Genomic DNA, 18678 nt, shown 5'->3' on the forward strand with positions numbered 1-18678 from the left:
AATTGCAAGATATAATCACAATTCAGAATTTTTTCTTAGAGTTGCATGATATAAACTTGTGATAAAATTGTGAGAAATAAACTTGCAACTCAGAATAGAGAGTTTATATCACAATTTTGACTTTGTAACACACAATTGTGAGTTTATATCACACAATTCTGAGAAAAAAGTCAGAATTGTGAGTTTATTTTTTTAGAATCGAGAGTTCTGACTTCATAGGTTTTATAACTCACAATTTCAAGTTTATATCTCACAATTCTAAGAAAAAAGTCAGAATTGTGAGATAAAATTACCTTTTTAAATGTTTTATTCACTGGCAACTTTCATATTCATCTCTTTCTATCTATAGTATATAATGTGTATGTGGTCCAACATAAAAATTAGTTGCATACAAAGGTTTTTTTTTTTTTTTTTTTTGCTTCACAAAAGTGGTCTCAGAATAGTCAAACAAGAGGAAATCAAGGAGGAAACTTTTCTCTGGTGGGCAGTTGCATGTACAGTAACAGCAGATTGTCGGCATGTCTAGACATGTCCAGAGTACTGACCGCATACAGTCACTGAATCCCATATGCAGGCAAGCATTTAACACTGTTTCTCTAACAAGTTAAATGCTCATTAATGATACCCTGACCTCTTCTCACAAAAGCCAAGCAAAGAAAATGAAATCTGGGATATTTCCAGGCAGTTTCACAGCAGTGTCTCCAAAAGGACAAGCATATTTTTCTTTGAAGCACGCACAGATACAAAAGCGCATGTGAAAGTTTATAGTGAGTGTTTTTTTCCCAGCTCAATACCGTCTTTATCTAGTCAATGGGTACTGGTGTATTTCTCAAACAATACGGCTCTGTTTTCATCATGCAACTGTAAGATTTCTCTTGGCCAAAAAGTTTCAAAACCCTGCACATCTTCTGTGATTAATTTACTTGTAAACCAGTAGCCTATCAAAAAAACCAACCCAATCAGAAACAATCCATCGATAAAATTTATCATACCCACAAAAAGTATTCTCGTAGCTTCCTAAAATTACGGTTGAACCACTGATGGACTATTTTAACAATGTCCTTACTACCTTTCAGGGCCTTGAATGTGGTAGTAAGTATATTAATTTGTGTTCTGAAGATTAACAAAGATCTTACAGGTTTGGAAAGACTTATTCACACAATTAGTGACAGAAATTTCATTTTGGGGTTTGAGTTTCCCTCTCAAAACTTTGTGGTGCCGCTCATGTGCTTTCCGCTCATGAATACGGCCTTTCCAACATAACTTAAAAGCACTGTTAGTCACCGAGAACTTTTATGTGCTCTCTGTTTTTCTGTCTCATCATCTCACAGACTCCTTTTCTCTTCTCCCAACACGTGCCCTTTAGCACAAAGGGTTTCTATTCTCGTCCTTCTGGTCATGTGAGTGTGGGGGTCAGGGGCTTGTGGTCAGGTTTACAGGGCCGCAATGAGCTAACTGCTGACCCCCATACACAGCAGATGGCCCTTACTGTGCATGCTGGGATAGGGTAGGGCCGACTCACTGTCCTGGAAAGACCCTCACTGTGGAGGTAGATGTCACACACACACACACACATGCTTCTTCTCATGTAGCCTCCTTGAGTCAGAAGAGGAAGCTACACACGTCATTGATTGTCCTAGCTTTCAGTCGGTCTTGTCTGTTGTGTGTCTTTGTGGATTTGGATTTGGATTCAGAACATTAACTTCATGACTTCAGCACAAGGTGAAGTGTGACGTAGGCGTGCATGTGGGTTCCTACAGGTACAGTCTAATGCTGTTTGGTATTTGATGTGTCTGGCACTGTTTGAATCATCAACACATTCTGGAGCAGTTTGGATTGTTGTTCATATGGATTGACGTGTCGATATGACACAATATGCTGTAAAGGATAAGGACTGGACTGTTGATATAATAATGAAAACTTTTACATATGCGGTCATATTTTTTCCTGTTGCTTGGTGAATTTTTGTGGGGTTTCATGGTGGCATTTCCAGTTATTTCAATTGGCTTCTACATGATTGGGAATTTCTATTAGGGGTGGGCGATATGACCTAAAATTAATATCACGGTATTTTTCATCTTTTGAACGGTGACTGTATAATATCACGGTATTACTTTTTTTGGTACATTTTGGGAGGAGTAGCCTGTCCTGTCCCTTTAGTATGTGAATAAAGTTAATATTTTTTATAATATAATAAGTATCCTTATCAAAAAGAGACATGGGAGAGTATTATGCATTCTCAACATATTTATTTTGCAAAAAACCTAAAGATCTTACTTAACAGTGTACAACAAAACAAATTTTTTTTATTGAAATTTAATTTCTGCAATATTTAAAACCTTTAAATAACTGAGGGAAATCAACCCATGGCAACAGTTTAAAAGTAGACCAATTCTGTGGGGAAAAACGCGGACTTGGCAACCCTGCATCCAACACCAGCTGCTGGAGTTAATGTCATTGCACACATGAGTACGAAATTTTCGTCCGAGACCGTGTTTGATTTTCTGCATTTTCGCATCCAAAACAAGCATTTTGATAAGGATGGCGAATATGAGGAAAAAAAAAAGAAAAAAAAATGCATACGAAAATCGGACATGTACAATGACCTTTAGATTTGAATGATCACGGGTCGAAAGTAAAGAGAGATGACAAAAATAGACTGGATTTGCTGCAATCTTGTACTCACTGACAAATATCTGTTATAAGATGTGCTGCTCCCTTTACAGAGAGTGTGCGTTATCGCAAAATCGAAAGTAAAAGTAAACAGCGCGAGCACTCATTTAAAAGCGATTTCTATACCCTGCATATTGAAAGTGCGAAAATTATATACAATATTAGTTCGCCTCGCGCCCGCTCAATTTGTGATCCGCTGTGTAAATCCTTCGGCCGGCCGCCGGGAAAAGTCCCGGTCGTCCCGATTGCCACTCCGCCCCTGGTATAGGGGGAAATCAAAAATAGTTTGTAAAAATGTTTTCCAGTTAACCGTAAACTTTTTTTGGTAACATCTAACTTAACTGGTTTTATTTAGGTCAAAGAAATGATTTTGCCTATAATAAACCTAAATAGATAATTGAACTAAATCTTTAATTTTCGAACCACCTAATCGAAACCTGTTTGACTGTCTTTCCTCTGTGAAAGATATTTTGAGAAATGTCTCAGTTGTTTTTGGGGGTTTTTTTGCCTCACCAAAACTGTCTGGTAAGCAACATTCTTCAAAAAATGATTTAATGTTCCACATTAGAAAGAAACCCATACATGTTTGGAACGACATAAAGGAGACTAAATGATGACAGTATTTTCGTTTCTGGAAATAAAGTCGTTCCCAAGAGTCAGATCTGGTGAAAATACCACATTTATAGTGTAGCTGTGGTATTGTGTGCCATATTTATGTGTATTTTTGTTATAGTGGCCTCAGTGTCATCAACCCCAGAATGCATTGGGGTTTCAAAAGCATGACTGTGTCAGTAATGACATCATTCTTGAAGAGAATGAAAAAGAGAACCTCTGTTATGTCCTTTCTATTGTGTGAAAATCAGACGAAATAGACTGCATGAAAGAATGCAACAGGTGCGCTTCAGGTTTTCCCTTTTGGCTTGAACTGAACAGGTGCTTTGTAAATGTTTCTCTGAGCTGAGCCATGTAATTCCTGTAACACTTCAACATCTCGGTGCTCTAAAGCAATCTCAGTGCTGGATAATATCTGTTTCCTGTGCGTTCTGTCTGTAGCAGAGAAAGATAGGTTTGTTAATCTCAAGCCTCAGATCCTTTGTTGTAACTCTCGGTGAAGGAAGATTAGAGCAGTGCTGAACAGCCAAAGAGACGCATTTCCTATCTTACCCACGAGTCCATGCTCTTGTCTCTGGGCCGTGTGCCCGGTCGCCCCTAAACAGTTCTGGCTCTGAAAGCCTGTCCAACCTCACATTCAGGGAAGTGGTTTCATTGCATCTTCCAAAAACAGACTGTGGGAAAACTTGCATGTATGTATGTCTGAACATCTCCAGGGTTGATGACAAATCCCGCAAGATGAGTGATTGATGCAGTAGGTTCATCATATGCATGAGTGTGTGTTGAGTTTGAAGCATGGTAAGTCACTGTTAGTTGAAAGGTTTTTGGCTCACACCTGCGCACTCCTGTTCCTTATGTGGAGGCTGTATGGACGTATGCAGGCCAGCTGTAGCTCTGCTCAGCTGTTATAGGAGTCACAGAGAATCATGCTCTTATTTCTGCTCTGATTTAAAGGGATAGTACAATATGTTCGTGAAGCATACCAACAGGTGTATAGAATGGTAATATGACCGAAGCAGGCGGAGTATTATCAGAAATGAGTTCCCAGCTAGTTTAGCATTTGCACATGTGCTGTGTGGTATTACTGCTCCTGCTTCGGCCATATTACAGCAGCAAACTTCCTTGACTATTACGTCGGAATGGGAGTGTAGTTCCTAATCTTATCAGCCTAGAAAATTGAAGCTTTGCATTTCCACCAGTCTTAGTACACTAGAAGAGTCAAGTTTTAAATAGGACAAATATGGAAACTCGTTGGTCATTTTTGAACGTGATGCTATTGGTCTAATAGGATTCAATGATCTATGCTAAGCTATGCTAAAAGTGATATCGCCAGAACAGGAGAACGGCTAAATGGATTTCAAAACGGTAAAACTCAACTTATTAACTCGGGGGGGAGTTGGAGAATGAGCCTATTTCCAAAAAAAGTGGAGTGTTCCTTTAACTTCCATATGAATGAATTGAAAACGCTCGCTCCGCTGCGCTTTCTACATACCAATGGAAATGCATTGGAAATGTCTACATTACATGCAGACTGTCTACATTAAAGGATAGTTTCGTTGCAAACTGCAAAAGAGACATTTTTCAAAAACCCATATGACCTGCTCTTTAATTTGTGTTCTGAAGATGAATGAAGGCCTTACGGGTTTGAAAGACATGAGGGTGAGTAATTAATGACAGAATTGTCACTTTTTGGGAAGAACTATACTAGTTAGAGTAACATTTTAACAGTCTTCTACCAGTCACATTGGAGGTAGTGGACCTTTATGCAACGTAAGCCAATGAGTCAATGAGACAGAGAGAAGTTAACAAGGAAAGGGCATAAAAAAGTGAAGTGGAGCGCAGCCATCAAAATAAAACAATGAACTCCAAATAAAAATTACAAAACCAGCAGTACATAATAGGGTCCTTCCTCCACAGTCTTTCAATCAGAGGCCTACATCTGTAAAAGGGTAAATCTGTTGAATTAAAACACATGGATTAGATGTTGCAGGCAGGCCTATCTTCTGAACATCTTTAAGATGCTATTACTTTTTCTTGTGAACTGAGCTGAACCTCCGCTCTCATTTTACATTTGGGTTTGTTAAAATCCTGTTTATTTTCCAAGCGGGCATTTTCTATGACACTGCATTTTCATTGTAAATAAGCTGTAAACAAAACCACTTGCTTGATTTACTTTTACCGAATGCACTATATTACACCCATATCCTGACTGCTTTATCTATGTGTCATCTCTCTAGGTCTGACTGGGTGGAGATCGTGGAGCCGCGCTCGAGGGAGCGCATGTACGTCAACCTGCTGACCGGCGAGTGTGGGTGGGAACCGCCGTCCGGCGCCCCTGTCCGTCAGTCGGACGGCAACCAGTGGTGGGAGCTTTTCGACAGCAATAACAATCGGTTCTACTACTATAACTGTACAAGCCAGCAGACAGTCTGGCATAGGCCTCAAGACTGTGACATAGTGCCTCTAGCGCAGCTACAAGCCATGAAAAGGAACTCTGAGGTCGAGCTGAGGGGTCCAGGGAGGATTCAAAGAGGCCCGGCAGATGGCAAGCGGACACCCCAACCTGGACTGGGGTCTTCTTCACTGGAGCGGGAGAGTGGGAGGGAGACACCATCTTCCAAGGGTAAAGGAGACAGTCTGGAGAAAAGGAACCAGGGAAATAGGTGAGAATGTCCGGAGCACTTGAAAAACGTCTTATGTTGGCACTTAAATGGGTAGTTTAGCCAAAATGAAAATGACTACATGGTTTACTCACCCTCAAGTCATCCTAGATGTATATGACTTTATTCTTTGATATGAATACAGTCAGAGTTATATTAAAATGTCCTGGCTTTTCCTAGCTTTATAATGGCAGTGAATAGCTTGAACCAAAATAAAGTGCATCCATTCATCTTAAAAAGTGCTCCACGCAGTTCCGGAGGGTTAATAAAAACCTTCTGAAGTTAATCGATGCATCTGTGTAAGTAAAATATCCATATTTAAAACTTTATAAACCATAAATCGCAATACTAGTAGTTAGTGGAAACTAGAGTTTACGGTTTAAATATGAATATTTTTCTTAGACAAGTGCATTGATTCACTTTAGAAGGTCTTTATTAACTTCCTGGAGCTGTGTGGAGTACTTTTTATGATGGATGTATGCACTTTCCAGGTCATTTTTTAATATAACTCTGATTGTATACGTCTAAAAGAATTAAGTCATGTACACCTGGATGGCTTGGCGACAAGTTTCATTTTTCATTTTTTTTTCATTCTGAAAACAACACATCTGATTGAGGTTAGTTTAATTATTCATGGCTTCCTCAAGACCAGCTACTCGTTCAGGAGTCCCACCAACTAGTCTATTTTGAATCTTAAGTTCCTTTTAGGTTGCAAAGGGGTGGAAAATGTGTGTGTGAACTTTCCAAATGTTTCCAGAAATTTTCCAAAAGTTTCCGTAAAATTCCAGAAAAGATTCCAAAATTTCTGGGAAGTTTTGGAAATTTTACGCCCCGTTGTCACCCTAGTTCCTTTGCACATCTGTAGTTCTGCCTTTTCCCCATTCTCTCTCTCTCTCACTCTCGCTCTCTCTCTCTCTCTCTCTCTCTCTGATACACACAGTTACAGCTGATGTGCCTATATATGGCAGGAAGCAGTTGAAGCCAAGTATTTGTGTCTGTATGTTAGCAAGGGAGCATTTGATAATTGAAGAACACCAATGTTTAAAAAAAAAAAAGCATGCAGATAAAACGAATGCGAAAATGAAAAACGAAGCAGCGATTACCGGGGTTCAAACGTTTTAAGGCATTTAAGCACATGAAACATTACATTATGTAGCAAGCTTTTTTTGCAAATACAGGTCATTTACCATAGAAATATTATGTTTTGTAACGTTTATGACTTATAGCGCCAACTATGGTCCGATCTCCTTAAAACTTGGCATACTTGTTTAGAATCACCTGTGGCATGTGCTTACCAGGTTTTGTGAAGTTTTAAGTTTTCCTTCAGGCTTTATAGGATTTTGGGTAAATTTGGACAGGCCCCTTTTCTGAACGACCCTGCTATAGCTTCCCAAAGGGCAAATTTCAACATTTTCTCGATAATTATTGTCCTAGAGAGTCCAGAGAAATGTACTGCAGTTGGGTTTTTTTTTCCACTAGTTCGCAAAAGTATTTTTTTTTACATCATCTCAATCATTTAACAAGCGATTTGATTGACAGCAGTGGTTCTAGAGGCAAAGTTGTCTGGAATGAGGAGTTCCGTCATATCATACTAATATCGAAAAACCGCAATGCACAATTGTTACGCCCTTGAAAAACACAATTTCACCCCCCAGTGGCTGATTTCATTAAAATTTCTCACAGACCTTTGAAGCTGTGAGTCAAACAGACCCACCAAGTTTTGTTATGATCGGCCTCTGTTAACAATGTCTAAGAGGTGCTTCTTCAAACTTCTTCGACCAATGGCGACCATGTTTTTTTGAGATACGCAAATGTCCTTATACTTTGGACCAAGACCATGCACAGCGATTTCACGTTGATAGAACAAATGGTTGCATAGGTATAGCCATTTTGATTTTTTTTCTCTTATAGCCCATCGAGTGTCCAAGCTTTTTGTCCTGTGACCTCAGGTTGAGCTCTTACTTAAGTGTCCTGAGTTTGGAGAAGATATCTCATTATCATTATCATTCCAGAGAGTCTTTCTGCACGGGTTTGGTTCCGATCGGGTGAAAAACCTAGGACTAGTTCGCAAATAGTAGGTTTTGCAAAAAATCCAAAATATCTGAAAATTTTTCAGGCTCATAATCAAATCTGAGGCTTTTGTCCAGTGTAAGCCAAGTATTTCAATGACATAAGACACTTGAGTTTAGGAGTTATGAGCGATTTCATACTTTTGATTGCTGTAGCGCTCTCATCAGGGCAATTGGGGCAAGCCTTGGTGACTAGCGTCCCTTAAAGTTTCAAGTCTCTATGACTTACGGTTTGGTCTGATCCATGACTATTCTAAGGATTACAATAGTTAGCTAAGTGCTTGAACCCCTATTAAACATAGCAAAGAAGCATAGAAAATGTGAAATAAGTATTTTTACACGCTTCACCCTCTCTCTTTGTTAAATAATGCCCTGTCAGGACAGGAGTTAAACGGAAAGAAAATAACTGAAGAAGAAGAAGAAGAAGAAGAGGTTTATGATAATATCTGCTGTAGTGCCTCTTGTGCAGCATACATGGATTGCATTATGAATTGTTGTAATACTTTTTTGAACCCAATAGTGTGTGGAATTGTATTTGGAAAGCTACAAGCATTTGTGTTCACTTATTTGTGTAGAGGATCAGCATTTCAGTCATTTTGTTATCTGTAAGTTTTTCTGATGAGCACCGAGTATATCTGTCATTGACAGCAAAATCCTCTCTGTGTGACTCACTGGATAAGGCTCTACCTGATCTAACACACACATGATGTCACACTTTGGCTTTCTGGGTCAGCCTTGTAGTCTCTTTGTGAGTAAAAATAACTTGCAGAGTCTGTTCCCTTAATATTTTCTTCATTTCGGACTCTTGAAGCTGTTTTGGCACAGATACGCTGTTCAGCTGGTCGAGCGCCAGCTACTGAGAACACTCTGAGAAAGAGAGAGAGAGAGAGAGAGAAAGGTGCCTAGCAGACTCCTCTAACAAAATTAGCCTTAAATGGCCACACACTTTTTCTTGTTAACACACACCCGTTAACACACCCTGGAATGCGCTTTCTCTGCGGTACTTAAAATGCTGTGTTAATACCTGTTTGCTAATTGTAGCTTCTTGGGTGGGACACCCTCACAAACACATCCCACTTAAACTTCAGACCTGTTGGGTTTTCAGCAGCTGATTTTTAGGGTGCACAGTTGTTCCTTTTTTTAGGTTAACTACACTATTCTCATACACTGTTTTTATTGTTCACGGAAAAAAATCAAATATCATATATATATGAAAATGTAATATGTTGCTTTGACCACTAACTAAACTGAAACTAAACTAAAATAAAGCTGAGTAGAAATATTTTAAGAAAACAAAAACGAATAAAAATTATGAATGCACAAAAAAGTCAAATTTAAAAATTAAACATTTAAGAAATTAATAAATACTGTAATGGTTAATAATACTAAAATAACTCATTTCTCAAGCTCATTTCTTTTTCTTTTTTTATTAAAACTAATTTTAAAAATTCTGTTAATTTACATACAAATAAATGTTAAATGTAAATATATGTGACCCTGGACCACAAAAAAGATACATTTTTTTGAAATTGAGATTTATACATTATCAGGCTGAGATGCAACTATTTAAAAATATGGAATCTGAGGGTGCAAAAAATCTAAATATTGAGAAAATCGCCTTTAAACTTGTCCAAATGAAGTTCTTAGCAATGCATATTACTAATCAGAAATTAATTTTTTATATATTTATGTTAGGAAATGTACAAAACATCTTTATGAAACGTGATTTTTACTTAATACCCTAATGATTTTTGACATAAAAAAAAAATCTATAGTTTTGACCCATACAATGTATTGTTGGCTATTGCTACAAATATACCTATGCTACTTAAGACTGGTTTTGTGGTCCAGTGTCACATATATAATATTTAAAAAAATCTATAGAATTAAATAACAAAAAAACACAACATAATTACTAAAAGTTTACATTTAAAATGTAAAACAACAGTGTAGCTATTTGTCGTGGGAGTTGTATTTTGTAAGTGTCTTTACACACGATACTTCTCAGGAAAGAAAATTAGCAGCTCACACTCAATTAAAAGTAGGGCAAGTGTTCCAGCCTGTACATATTTTTGGAGCGTGTGTGTGTGATGCAGTTAGAGGACGGCCAGCGCAAGCTGCCGTCAGAAGGAGTGTAGCCCAGTATCGCTGAGCTGTTTTTGGGTAGAGTCATAGCGCACGTCCCTGAGGTCATGGAGGAAACCTGGTTCTCTATACTTGTACACGTGTTGCATGTCCTGTGGATGTCAGAGAGGGTAAGATGTCTACTCTTGAGGGGTTCTGGGACTGCGTTTTAAAACCTAGTGAGCTACCTACTTAGAATAACACCTTTTGGGCATTGTTAAGCATATTCTGAATGTTGAAATGTTTCGAAGAAACACTTAATTTGAAACACACATGATGAGTAGGTAGGCAGCTGACTACTTTTTGCTTTTTTTTATTAACATAGACTTCGGAATTAGGTTAGAATTATAGGATATTTGCTTTTTAGGAAGCGCTGCTGTTCTCCAACCATCTGACTGTATAAGCTCTCACGTGTGTGTGTGTGTGTGTGTGTGTGTGTACCTGGTATTCATCACGTTATGGGGACCAAATGTCCCCACAAGGATAGGAATACCAGTAGATTTTGACCTTGTGGGGACATTTCTCAGGTCCCCATGAGGAAACAGGCTTATAAATCATGCACAATGAGTTTTTTTGACGAAGTAAAAGTATGCACAATCTCCTGTGAGGGCTAGGTTTAGGTGTAGGGTAGGTGTAGGGCGATAGAAAGTACGGTTTGTACAGTATAAAAACCATTACGCCTATGGATTGTCCCCATAAAACATGTAAACCCAACATGAGTGTGTGTGTGTGTGTGTGTGTGTGTGTGTGTGTGTGTGTGTGTGTGTGTGTGTGTGTGTGTGTGTGTGTGTGTGTGTGTGTGTGTGTGTGTGTGTGTGTGTGTGTGTGTGAGTGTGTGTGTGAGTGTGTGTGTGTGTGTGTGTGTGTGTGTGTGTGTGTGTGTGTGTGTGTGTGTGTGTGTGTGTGTGTGTGTGTGTGTGTGTGTGTGTGTGTGAGTGTGTGTGTGTGTGTGTGTGTGTGTGTGTGTGTGTGTGTGTGTGTGTGTGTGTGTGTGTGTGTGTGTGTGTGTTTATCCTTGTGTTAATCGGGTGTTGGCATCGTGGGGGGCTCTTCCCCATCGCCTTTAACATATGGGCCATCTTTCTGGCTTAAAGTCAATGTGTGTGTTCATTTTTTTTTTTGCTAGAGATGGACAAAGAGCACTTGTTTTGGATCCGTACACACTACAAGTCTGTATTAGCGTTCCAGATTTTGTGACTTTTGTCTAATCGCTTATGTGGGTGAGTAGAGCTATTCTATCATTTGTAATATGAGTAACAAGACTTGTTATTCTTGCTTTAACGGGTTGTTTTACTCTAATGCTGTGGCGTTTTTATGAGGTTGTTACTTTTATGTTTGATAGCAAATGTTGGTCACTGGCTGTGATGGTTTGATGTTTTGAAAATCTGCTGAGAATTTACTCATTTGAGATAAAGATTAGATTTGGTGAAATGTAGCATTACATCACTTGCTCAGCAGTGGATCATCTGCAGTGAATGGGTGCCGTCAGAATGAGAGTCCAAATAGCTGATAAGAACATCACAATAATTCACACATAAGCAAAAGCTGCATTTCCAATTCAAACCATTGCTTTTTTAGCAAGTTTCAGCCAGTTTTCATTTTTGGGCAAACTGTTTCTTTAACTAGCTTAACCAGCAAGACTTGATTTGGTTAATTAGCTTGCTGATGAAAAGCTGCCTATCCTAATTTACAAATTCATTATTTTATGAGACACATATAAGACTTTTTTCAGATTTTTCAAAAATGACTGAATTTGCTGTGACTTTTTTAAAAAATTGCATATTTTTTGTGCTGTTTTGCAATGAAAATTGAGCAATAATCATTATTGGTAATTACATATTATTTTTATGCGCATTTTGAGGTATCGCATCAGAAACGAGTGATGGAAACGCCATACAGTTGAGGTCAAAAGTTTACATCCCCCTTTCAGAATCTGCAAAATGTTAATTATTTTACTAAAATAATTGGGATCATACAAAATGTATGTCATTGTTTATTTAGTACTGACCTGAATAAGATATTTCACGTAAAAAAGATGTTTACATATAGTCCACAAGAGAAATAATAGTTGCATTTATAAAAATTACCCTGTTCAAAAGTTTACATACACTTGACTATTAATATTATGTGTTAACTGAATGATCCACAGCTGTGTTTTTTTGTTTTTTTGTTTAGTGATAGTTGTTCATGAGTCCATTGTTTGTCCTGAACAGTTGAAACTGTTCACTGTTCTTCAGAAAAATCATTCAGATCCTACAAATTCTTTGGTTTTCCAGCATTTTTGTGTATTTGAACCCTTTCCAACAATGACTGTATGATTTTGAGATCCATCTTTTCACACTGAGGACAACTGAGGGACTCATACGCAACTATTACAGAAGGATCAAACGCTCACTGATGCTCCAGAAGTAACAAAATATGCATTAAGAGCCGGGGGGTGAAAACTTTTGAACAGAATGAAGATGTGTACATTTTTCATATTTTGCCTAAATGCCATATTTTTTCATTTAGTATTGCCCTTCAGAGGCTACAGAAGATGCTTACGTTTCCAGAAGACAAAATAAGTTACATTTACCCTGATCTTCAAATTCAAAAAGTTTTCACCCCCTGGCTCTTAATGCCTGTTTTTTTTTTTATGTGAAATACATTATTCAGGTCAGAACTTAATTAACAACAACATGTATTTTGTATGATACCTCTTATTTTGGTAAAATAATTAACATTTTGCAGATTCTGCAAGGGGGATGCAAACTTTTGACCTCAACTGTATTTTGGAAAAAAAAATCCCTTAATTCGCAAGTTTTCACGCTCGCTTGAGGTGGTTTTTGACCTGTGCGAAAAAGGGTTAATGTGAATAATGGGAGATGGAAACACATTTTGCACTATGGAACAGGATAACTTGTCCAACTAGCGGATTGATATCGTTGCACAACATCTATTATGTTATAGTCATTCTTAAATGCCCGAACAAAGTCTGTCATCAAAGTATTTCTGTATACTTCACCGGCGCAAGTTGTTTATTGTATATGAAAATGATTATACTCAGTGGCTTCTCCTACTTTTCTTAGTGATATTTAGTGCCAGTTTATCAGGAAGTGACAATTTTGGGTGTTTTTTGACTCGTTGGATAGAAACAGTGCTTATTTGCAAATGTTTTATGCAGTATTCCAATATTGCGCGTAAGTTAAATCCACAACTTTGGATGGAAATACATGTTTGTGAAAATACATAATTGTGTGTTAATTACTGAAATCATTTGTCCTGACGCTCTGCTGCTTTTACAATGTTGTGATCAATTTGTTTGGACTTAGAATTACAGATTTTGATTTTCAGTTTATTTTTTCCCAGAAAATATAAATAAGACAAAAACACAAGCTGCTGCCAGTAATCCAGCAATTGGTTGATTTTGCATTAATTCTCATGATTTGTGTGTAATGTGTTGAGTATTAAGAGATTAGTCTGAAAATGATGTCCTGTGACTCAACTATTTTCCAAAGCCAGAGACAGAGGGAATTATGGGTGTCTTCAATCCGTCTTTTGCACTGCCTCCTTCGTTCCTTCCCTCTCGCTCTTTCACTTTTTCTTTTCTTGCTGTGAGATTTCTCTGGTAAAGAGGATTGAGGTGGGCAGCGGTAATCTGCCTCATATATTCTTGCATTATGTGCTCCTCTAGAAGGCAGAAATCCCTTCAGATTAGAGCTAAGAACAAAGGACCAGTTTAAAGCCCCATTTACCAGAGACATCCCAGCAGAGAAAGACACACTGCCGAGGACACTGAGACGAGAGGAGCTCAGTGGATTAAGAGAACAGAACCAGAACAGTAGATCTTTGCTTAAAGGAATTCAGCCAAAAATAAACAATTATGAAAATCATTTACTCATCATCATGTTGCTTTAAACCTGTAAGCTGTTTGTTTTTTTTCCTATGGAACACAAAATGCCAATTTTTGAGGTTTTCAATACAATAACAACTTACAAAGAATGAGAGAATGATAAAAAAAAAAAAAAAAACTGAAATTAACTCAAATTAAAGCTAAATACAAATATTTCAAAACCACAGAACCAAATTACAAAAAAAAAAAAAAAAAAAAAACTATATATTGCTACACTACCAGTCAAAAGTTTTTGAACGGTAAGATTTTTAACATTTGATTTTTAGCAAGCCTGCATTAATTTGATCCACAGCAAAAACAGTAAAATTTTGAAATATTTTTGCTATTTAAAATAACTGTTGTCTATTTGAATATGTTTTAAAATGTAATTTATTCCTGTGATTTCAAAGCTGAATTTTTAGCATCATTACTCCAGTTTTCAGCTTCACATGATCTTTCAGAAATCATACTAATATACTGATTTGCTGCTCAAAAAGCATTTATTACTATTATTATGTTGAAAACAGCTGAGTAGAATTTTTTCAGGTTTATTTGATGAATATAAAGTTCAGAAGAACAGCATTTATGTGAAATAGAAATCTTTTGTAACAAGTAAAATGTCTTTATCATCACTTTTGTTCAATTTAAAGCACCTTTTTTTATTTCAGATAAATGCTGATCGTTGGATCTTTCAATTCATCAAAGAATCCTGAAAAAAATGAACTGTTTTAAATATTGATAATATTAATAATAACAAAAATGTTTCTTGAACAAGAAATCGGCGTATTAGAATGATTTCTAACGGAGCATGTGACAGTGAAGACTGGAGTAATGATGCTGATAAAATATAGCTTTGTTTACAGAAATAAATTACATTTTAAAATATATTCAAATACAAAGCAGTTATTTTAAATAGTAAAAATATTTCACAATTTTACAGTTTTTGCTGTACTTTGGATCAAATAAATGCAGGTTTGGCGAGCAGAAGAGACTTCTTTAAAAAATTAAAAATCGCACTGTTCAAAAACTTTTGACTGATAGTGTATATATCAAAATGTAATGCACAAGTCATACGGACCACTTTTATTGTACTTTTATTGGTTGCATGAACCAGTTTTACGTCAAGAGCTGGCCAAAAGTTTTTCAGAATGTTCTACTTAACAGCAAAACAACAGCATATTGGTTTTTAAACGACATGATGGTGAAGTTTTCATGAGTAGCAAAGGGGTTTGTGTCTGTCTGTCTGTTTTCATTGGATGTGTTTTCAGTCTGTGGTACGTGATGTTTGAAGAACAGCATGACATCTGGTTTAATCTGTGGAGATCATCTCATGACAGACCACCTCGTGTTGTTTTTTTGTTATTGTTTTTATTTCTCTCTCTGGATCCATCATCCTGTGTACGGGTGCTTTAATTGGACGTGTCCTTTTAGATCTTGTTATCTTTTCCTCTGTGGGGGCGACGTTGTATATGACATGTAGATAACTCAGTGGCACATGGTCTTTAGAGAAAAGGAGCAGGTAAACTGTACACTATCACATGTGCCTACACGTGCCTGAAACTGATTGCTAGCTTGCAAACACAGCCTCACTAGAGGCACTTAGAGCCACCTGGAAAACACTAGCAACCATTAAGAAACATGAACCTTCTCAGAACTCATTACTCCAGTCTTCAGTGTCTCATGATCCTTCAGAAATCATTTTAATATGCTGATTTATTAATAATGTTGAAAACAGTTGTGCTGCTTTATTTTTTGGAAACTGTGATACTTTTTTTCAGGATTCTTTGATGAATAAAAAGTGAAAAAGAACAGCATTTATAACAATATAAGTCCTTACCATCACTTTTTATCATTTTAACACATCCTTGCTGAATAAAAGTATTCATTTCTTTGAAAGAAAGAAAGAAAGAAAGAAAGAAAGAAAGAAAGAAAGAAAGAAAGAAAGAAAGAAAGAAAGAAAGAAAGAAATGACTGACCCCAAATGATTTATAAAAGATCATGTGACACTGAAGCCTGGAGTAATGATGCTGAAAATTCAGCTTTGCATAACAGGAATAAATTACATTTTAAAATATATTAAAATAGAAAACCACTATTCTAAATTGCAATAATATTTTACAATATTCTTTTTTTTCTGTATTTTTGATCAAATAAACACAGCCTTGATGAGCAGAAAAAAACTTCATTAAAAACATTTACAGTCTTACCGATCCCAAACATTTGAATGGCAGTGTATGTACACTTTTTTTTATTATTTTGAAAAATGTATAAATCTAGTTTTAAAACTGATGGTACAGTTAAAACTCTAAAATTGTGAAACATCCTACATTTGTTCATATGATATAGTATAATATTTAATGTAGTCAAATAATTAAATATTTAATTAAATGAATGTTTTTTACATTACATTTACTTTTACTTAAGATTTATTCATTATAATTACCATGTAAAATTATTTTATTGTTAACATTAAAATAAATGTGTATTAAACATTTTTGACTCTTATCATACATAAATTATAAAATATTATTTACTTGCCTAAACTAAATAATTAAATAAATTATTATTATTATTATTTAAAACATCTTTATATATTATATCATATTTAAAAAAAAAAAATTATTTAATAAATAATGAAATATTATTTGTTATAAATTTTTAACTGCAATAAAAAAAAAAAAAAATTGTGTTAACATACTGTGATTAATTAATGATATATTGTGACCCTGGACCACAAAACCAGTCTTAAGTCGCTGGGGTATATTTGTAGCAATAGCCAAAAATACATTGCATGGGTCAAAATTATTGATTTTTCTTTTATGCCAAAAATCATTAGGATATTAAGTAAAGATCATATTCCATGAGGATATTTAGTAAATTTCCTACTGTAAATGTATCAAAACTTAATTTTTGATTAGTAATATGCATTGCTAAGAACTTTATTTGGACAACTTTAAAGGCGATATTCTCAATATTTAGATTTTTTTTTTTTTTTTTTTTTTTTGCGCACCCTCAGATTCCAGATTTTCAAATTGTTGTATCTCAGGTAAATATTGTGCTATCCTAACAAACCATACATCAGTGTAATGGAAATGTACCCTTATGACTGGTTTTGTGGTCCAGGGTCACATATATTAATTAAAAATGTTGAATGATTTACCTGCGGTGTCATTATTAGCTTTGCTCACCATTATTGACACACTTAACCTGTATTTTAGCAGGCATTGATTAGAAAAATACATGTATGTGTTAAAATGTCAGAACTCAGCAGATCTAAGCAGCACACCTCTTCAATCTGTAAAGTAAAGTTTTGGCCAAGCCCAGACTGGCATGGTGCTACACACACACACACACACACACACACACACACACACACACACACACACACACACAGTACTCAGAAAGGTATTCACATGCTTCCTGACCTAAGGAGGAGCAGTCCACCCTTGAACACAGAGACACTCTGTTCACATTCAAAACCAGCTTCACCAAATCCACAGCAGACTTTAAGGTGGGCTGACTGTAATTACAGGAACACAGGTGAAGAAGTGAAGGGAGGGATGGAAAAAACAAAGAGGTATGAGCTCTTCTCCTTCTGCTAAAACAAAACAGGCAAGATTAGTAACATCAAGTACACACTAGTAGTATTTACTCAGCAGTGTGTGGGCTGTATGCACATTTGTGTGAGTGAGTGTGTGTGTATGATTATAGGGCTGCAAGAGATAAAGGAAGAATCAGAGACAGAGGGCGAGTGCACAACTCAAAGGGCCACCCAGCGGGACACTCATGCTTTTTATACTCTACAGTCTGTTCTGGGAAACACATGTATGATGCAGAGGTGTCTGGAAAACATTGAATTCTATTTTAAACTTAGAAGATATTGTTTTAGATATATATATAAATTTATAGCATTATGAATAGCCTTACATTGCCTCAACCAATAGTATGAGAGTGGGGCGGAGCCATCTTCTTGACTATCCAATGGCAGATGGTGGGAGTGGCCAGAAAACTTTAAAAAGACTTCAAGAATTCATTTGGTGACACTAGAGGAGCAGAATTTACATATTTCAATGTTTTTGCAGTCGTTTTCAATCATATTAGTGCTGTCAAAATTGGTGCGTTAACATAGGCGATACATTTTTTTTTAGTTTAATGGTGTTAAAAATATTTAACGCAGGAGTGGAGCTAGGGTTGGCCATCCCACTCGCAACTGCTGCTTCTGTCTTTTTTTTTTATTGACAAGAAGTGTGTTTACATAGTCTTGAAATGTCTTTACGACCACATCAAATTAGAAGTTAAAGTCTAATAAATGTTCAAATTGATTGCTCTGAATTATACTGTAATGTTGAATGGCTATAGTCAATGGTTAAATATTAGGACAAAAGAACAATTTCCTAGAGACATCAGTAATATTGGTATCAGTGATACTCACCTTCAGTCATAAAAAGAAATTCACGATTAATCGCATCCAAAATAAAAGTTTTTGTGTACATAATATATGTGTGTGTACTATGTATATATAAATACACACACATGCATGTATGTATTTAAGAAAAATGTGTTACGTTTATATATTAAATATATTTATATATAATAATAATTATATGATGATGAATAAATTAAGGCTGTCAGTTGATTTAAAAACGTTCAATCTAATTAATTACATGAT

The 18678-nt window shown here is 36.2% G+C and overlaps 1 protein-coding gene across 1 annotated transcript in view; it reads left to right on the forward strand.

Annotated features, from left to right (window-relative positions):
- The window catches only part of arhgap46b (Rho GTPase activating protein 46b), a 112133-nt gene that overhangs the window by 45642 nt on the left and 47813 nt on the right, over window positions 1-18678 (forward strand). Inside the window, exon 2 of the mRNA XM_073823043.1 lies at window positions 5523-5948. Within this exon, the coding sequence (XP_073679144.1) occupies window positions 5523-5948 (426 nt within the window). The remainder of the gene's footprint in view (window positions 1-5522; window positions 5949-18678) is intronic.

This window comes from Garra rufa, chromosome 18 (genome assembly GCF_049309525.1).
Source record: "Garra rufa chromosome 18, GarRuf1.0, whole genome shotgun sequence".
NCBI classification, from domain to species: Eukaryota; Metazoa; Chordata; class Actinopteri; order Cypriniformes; family Cyprinidae; genus Garra; species Garra rufa.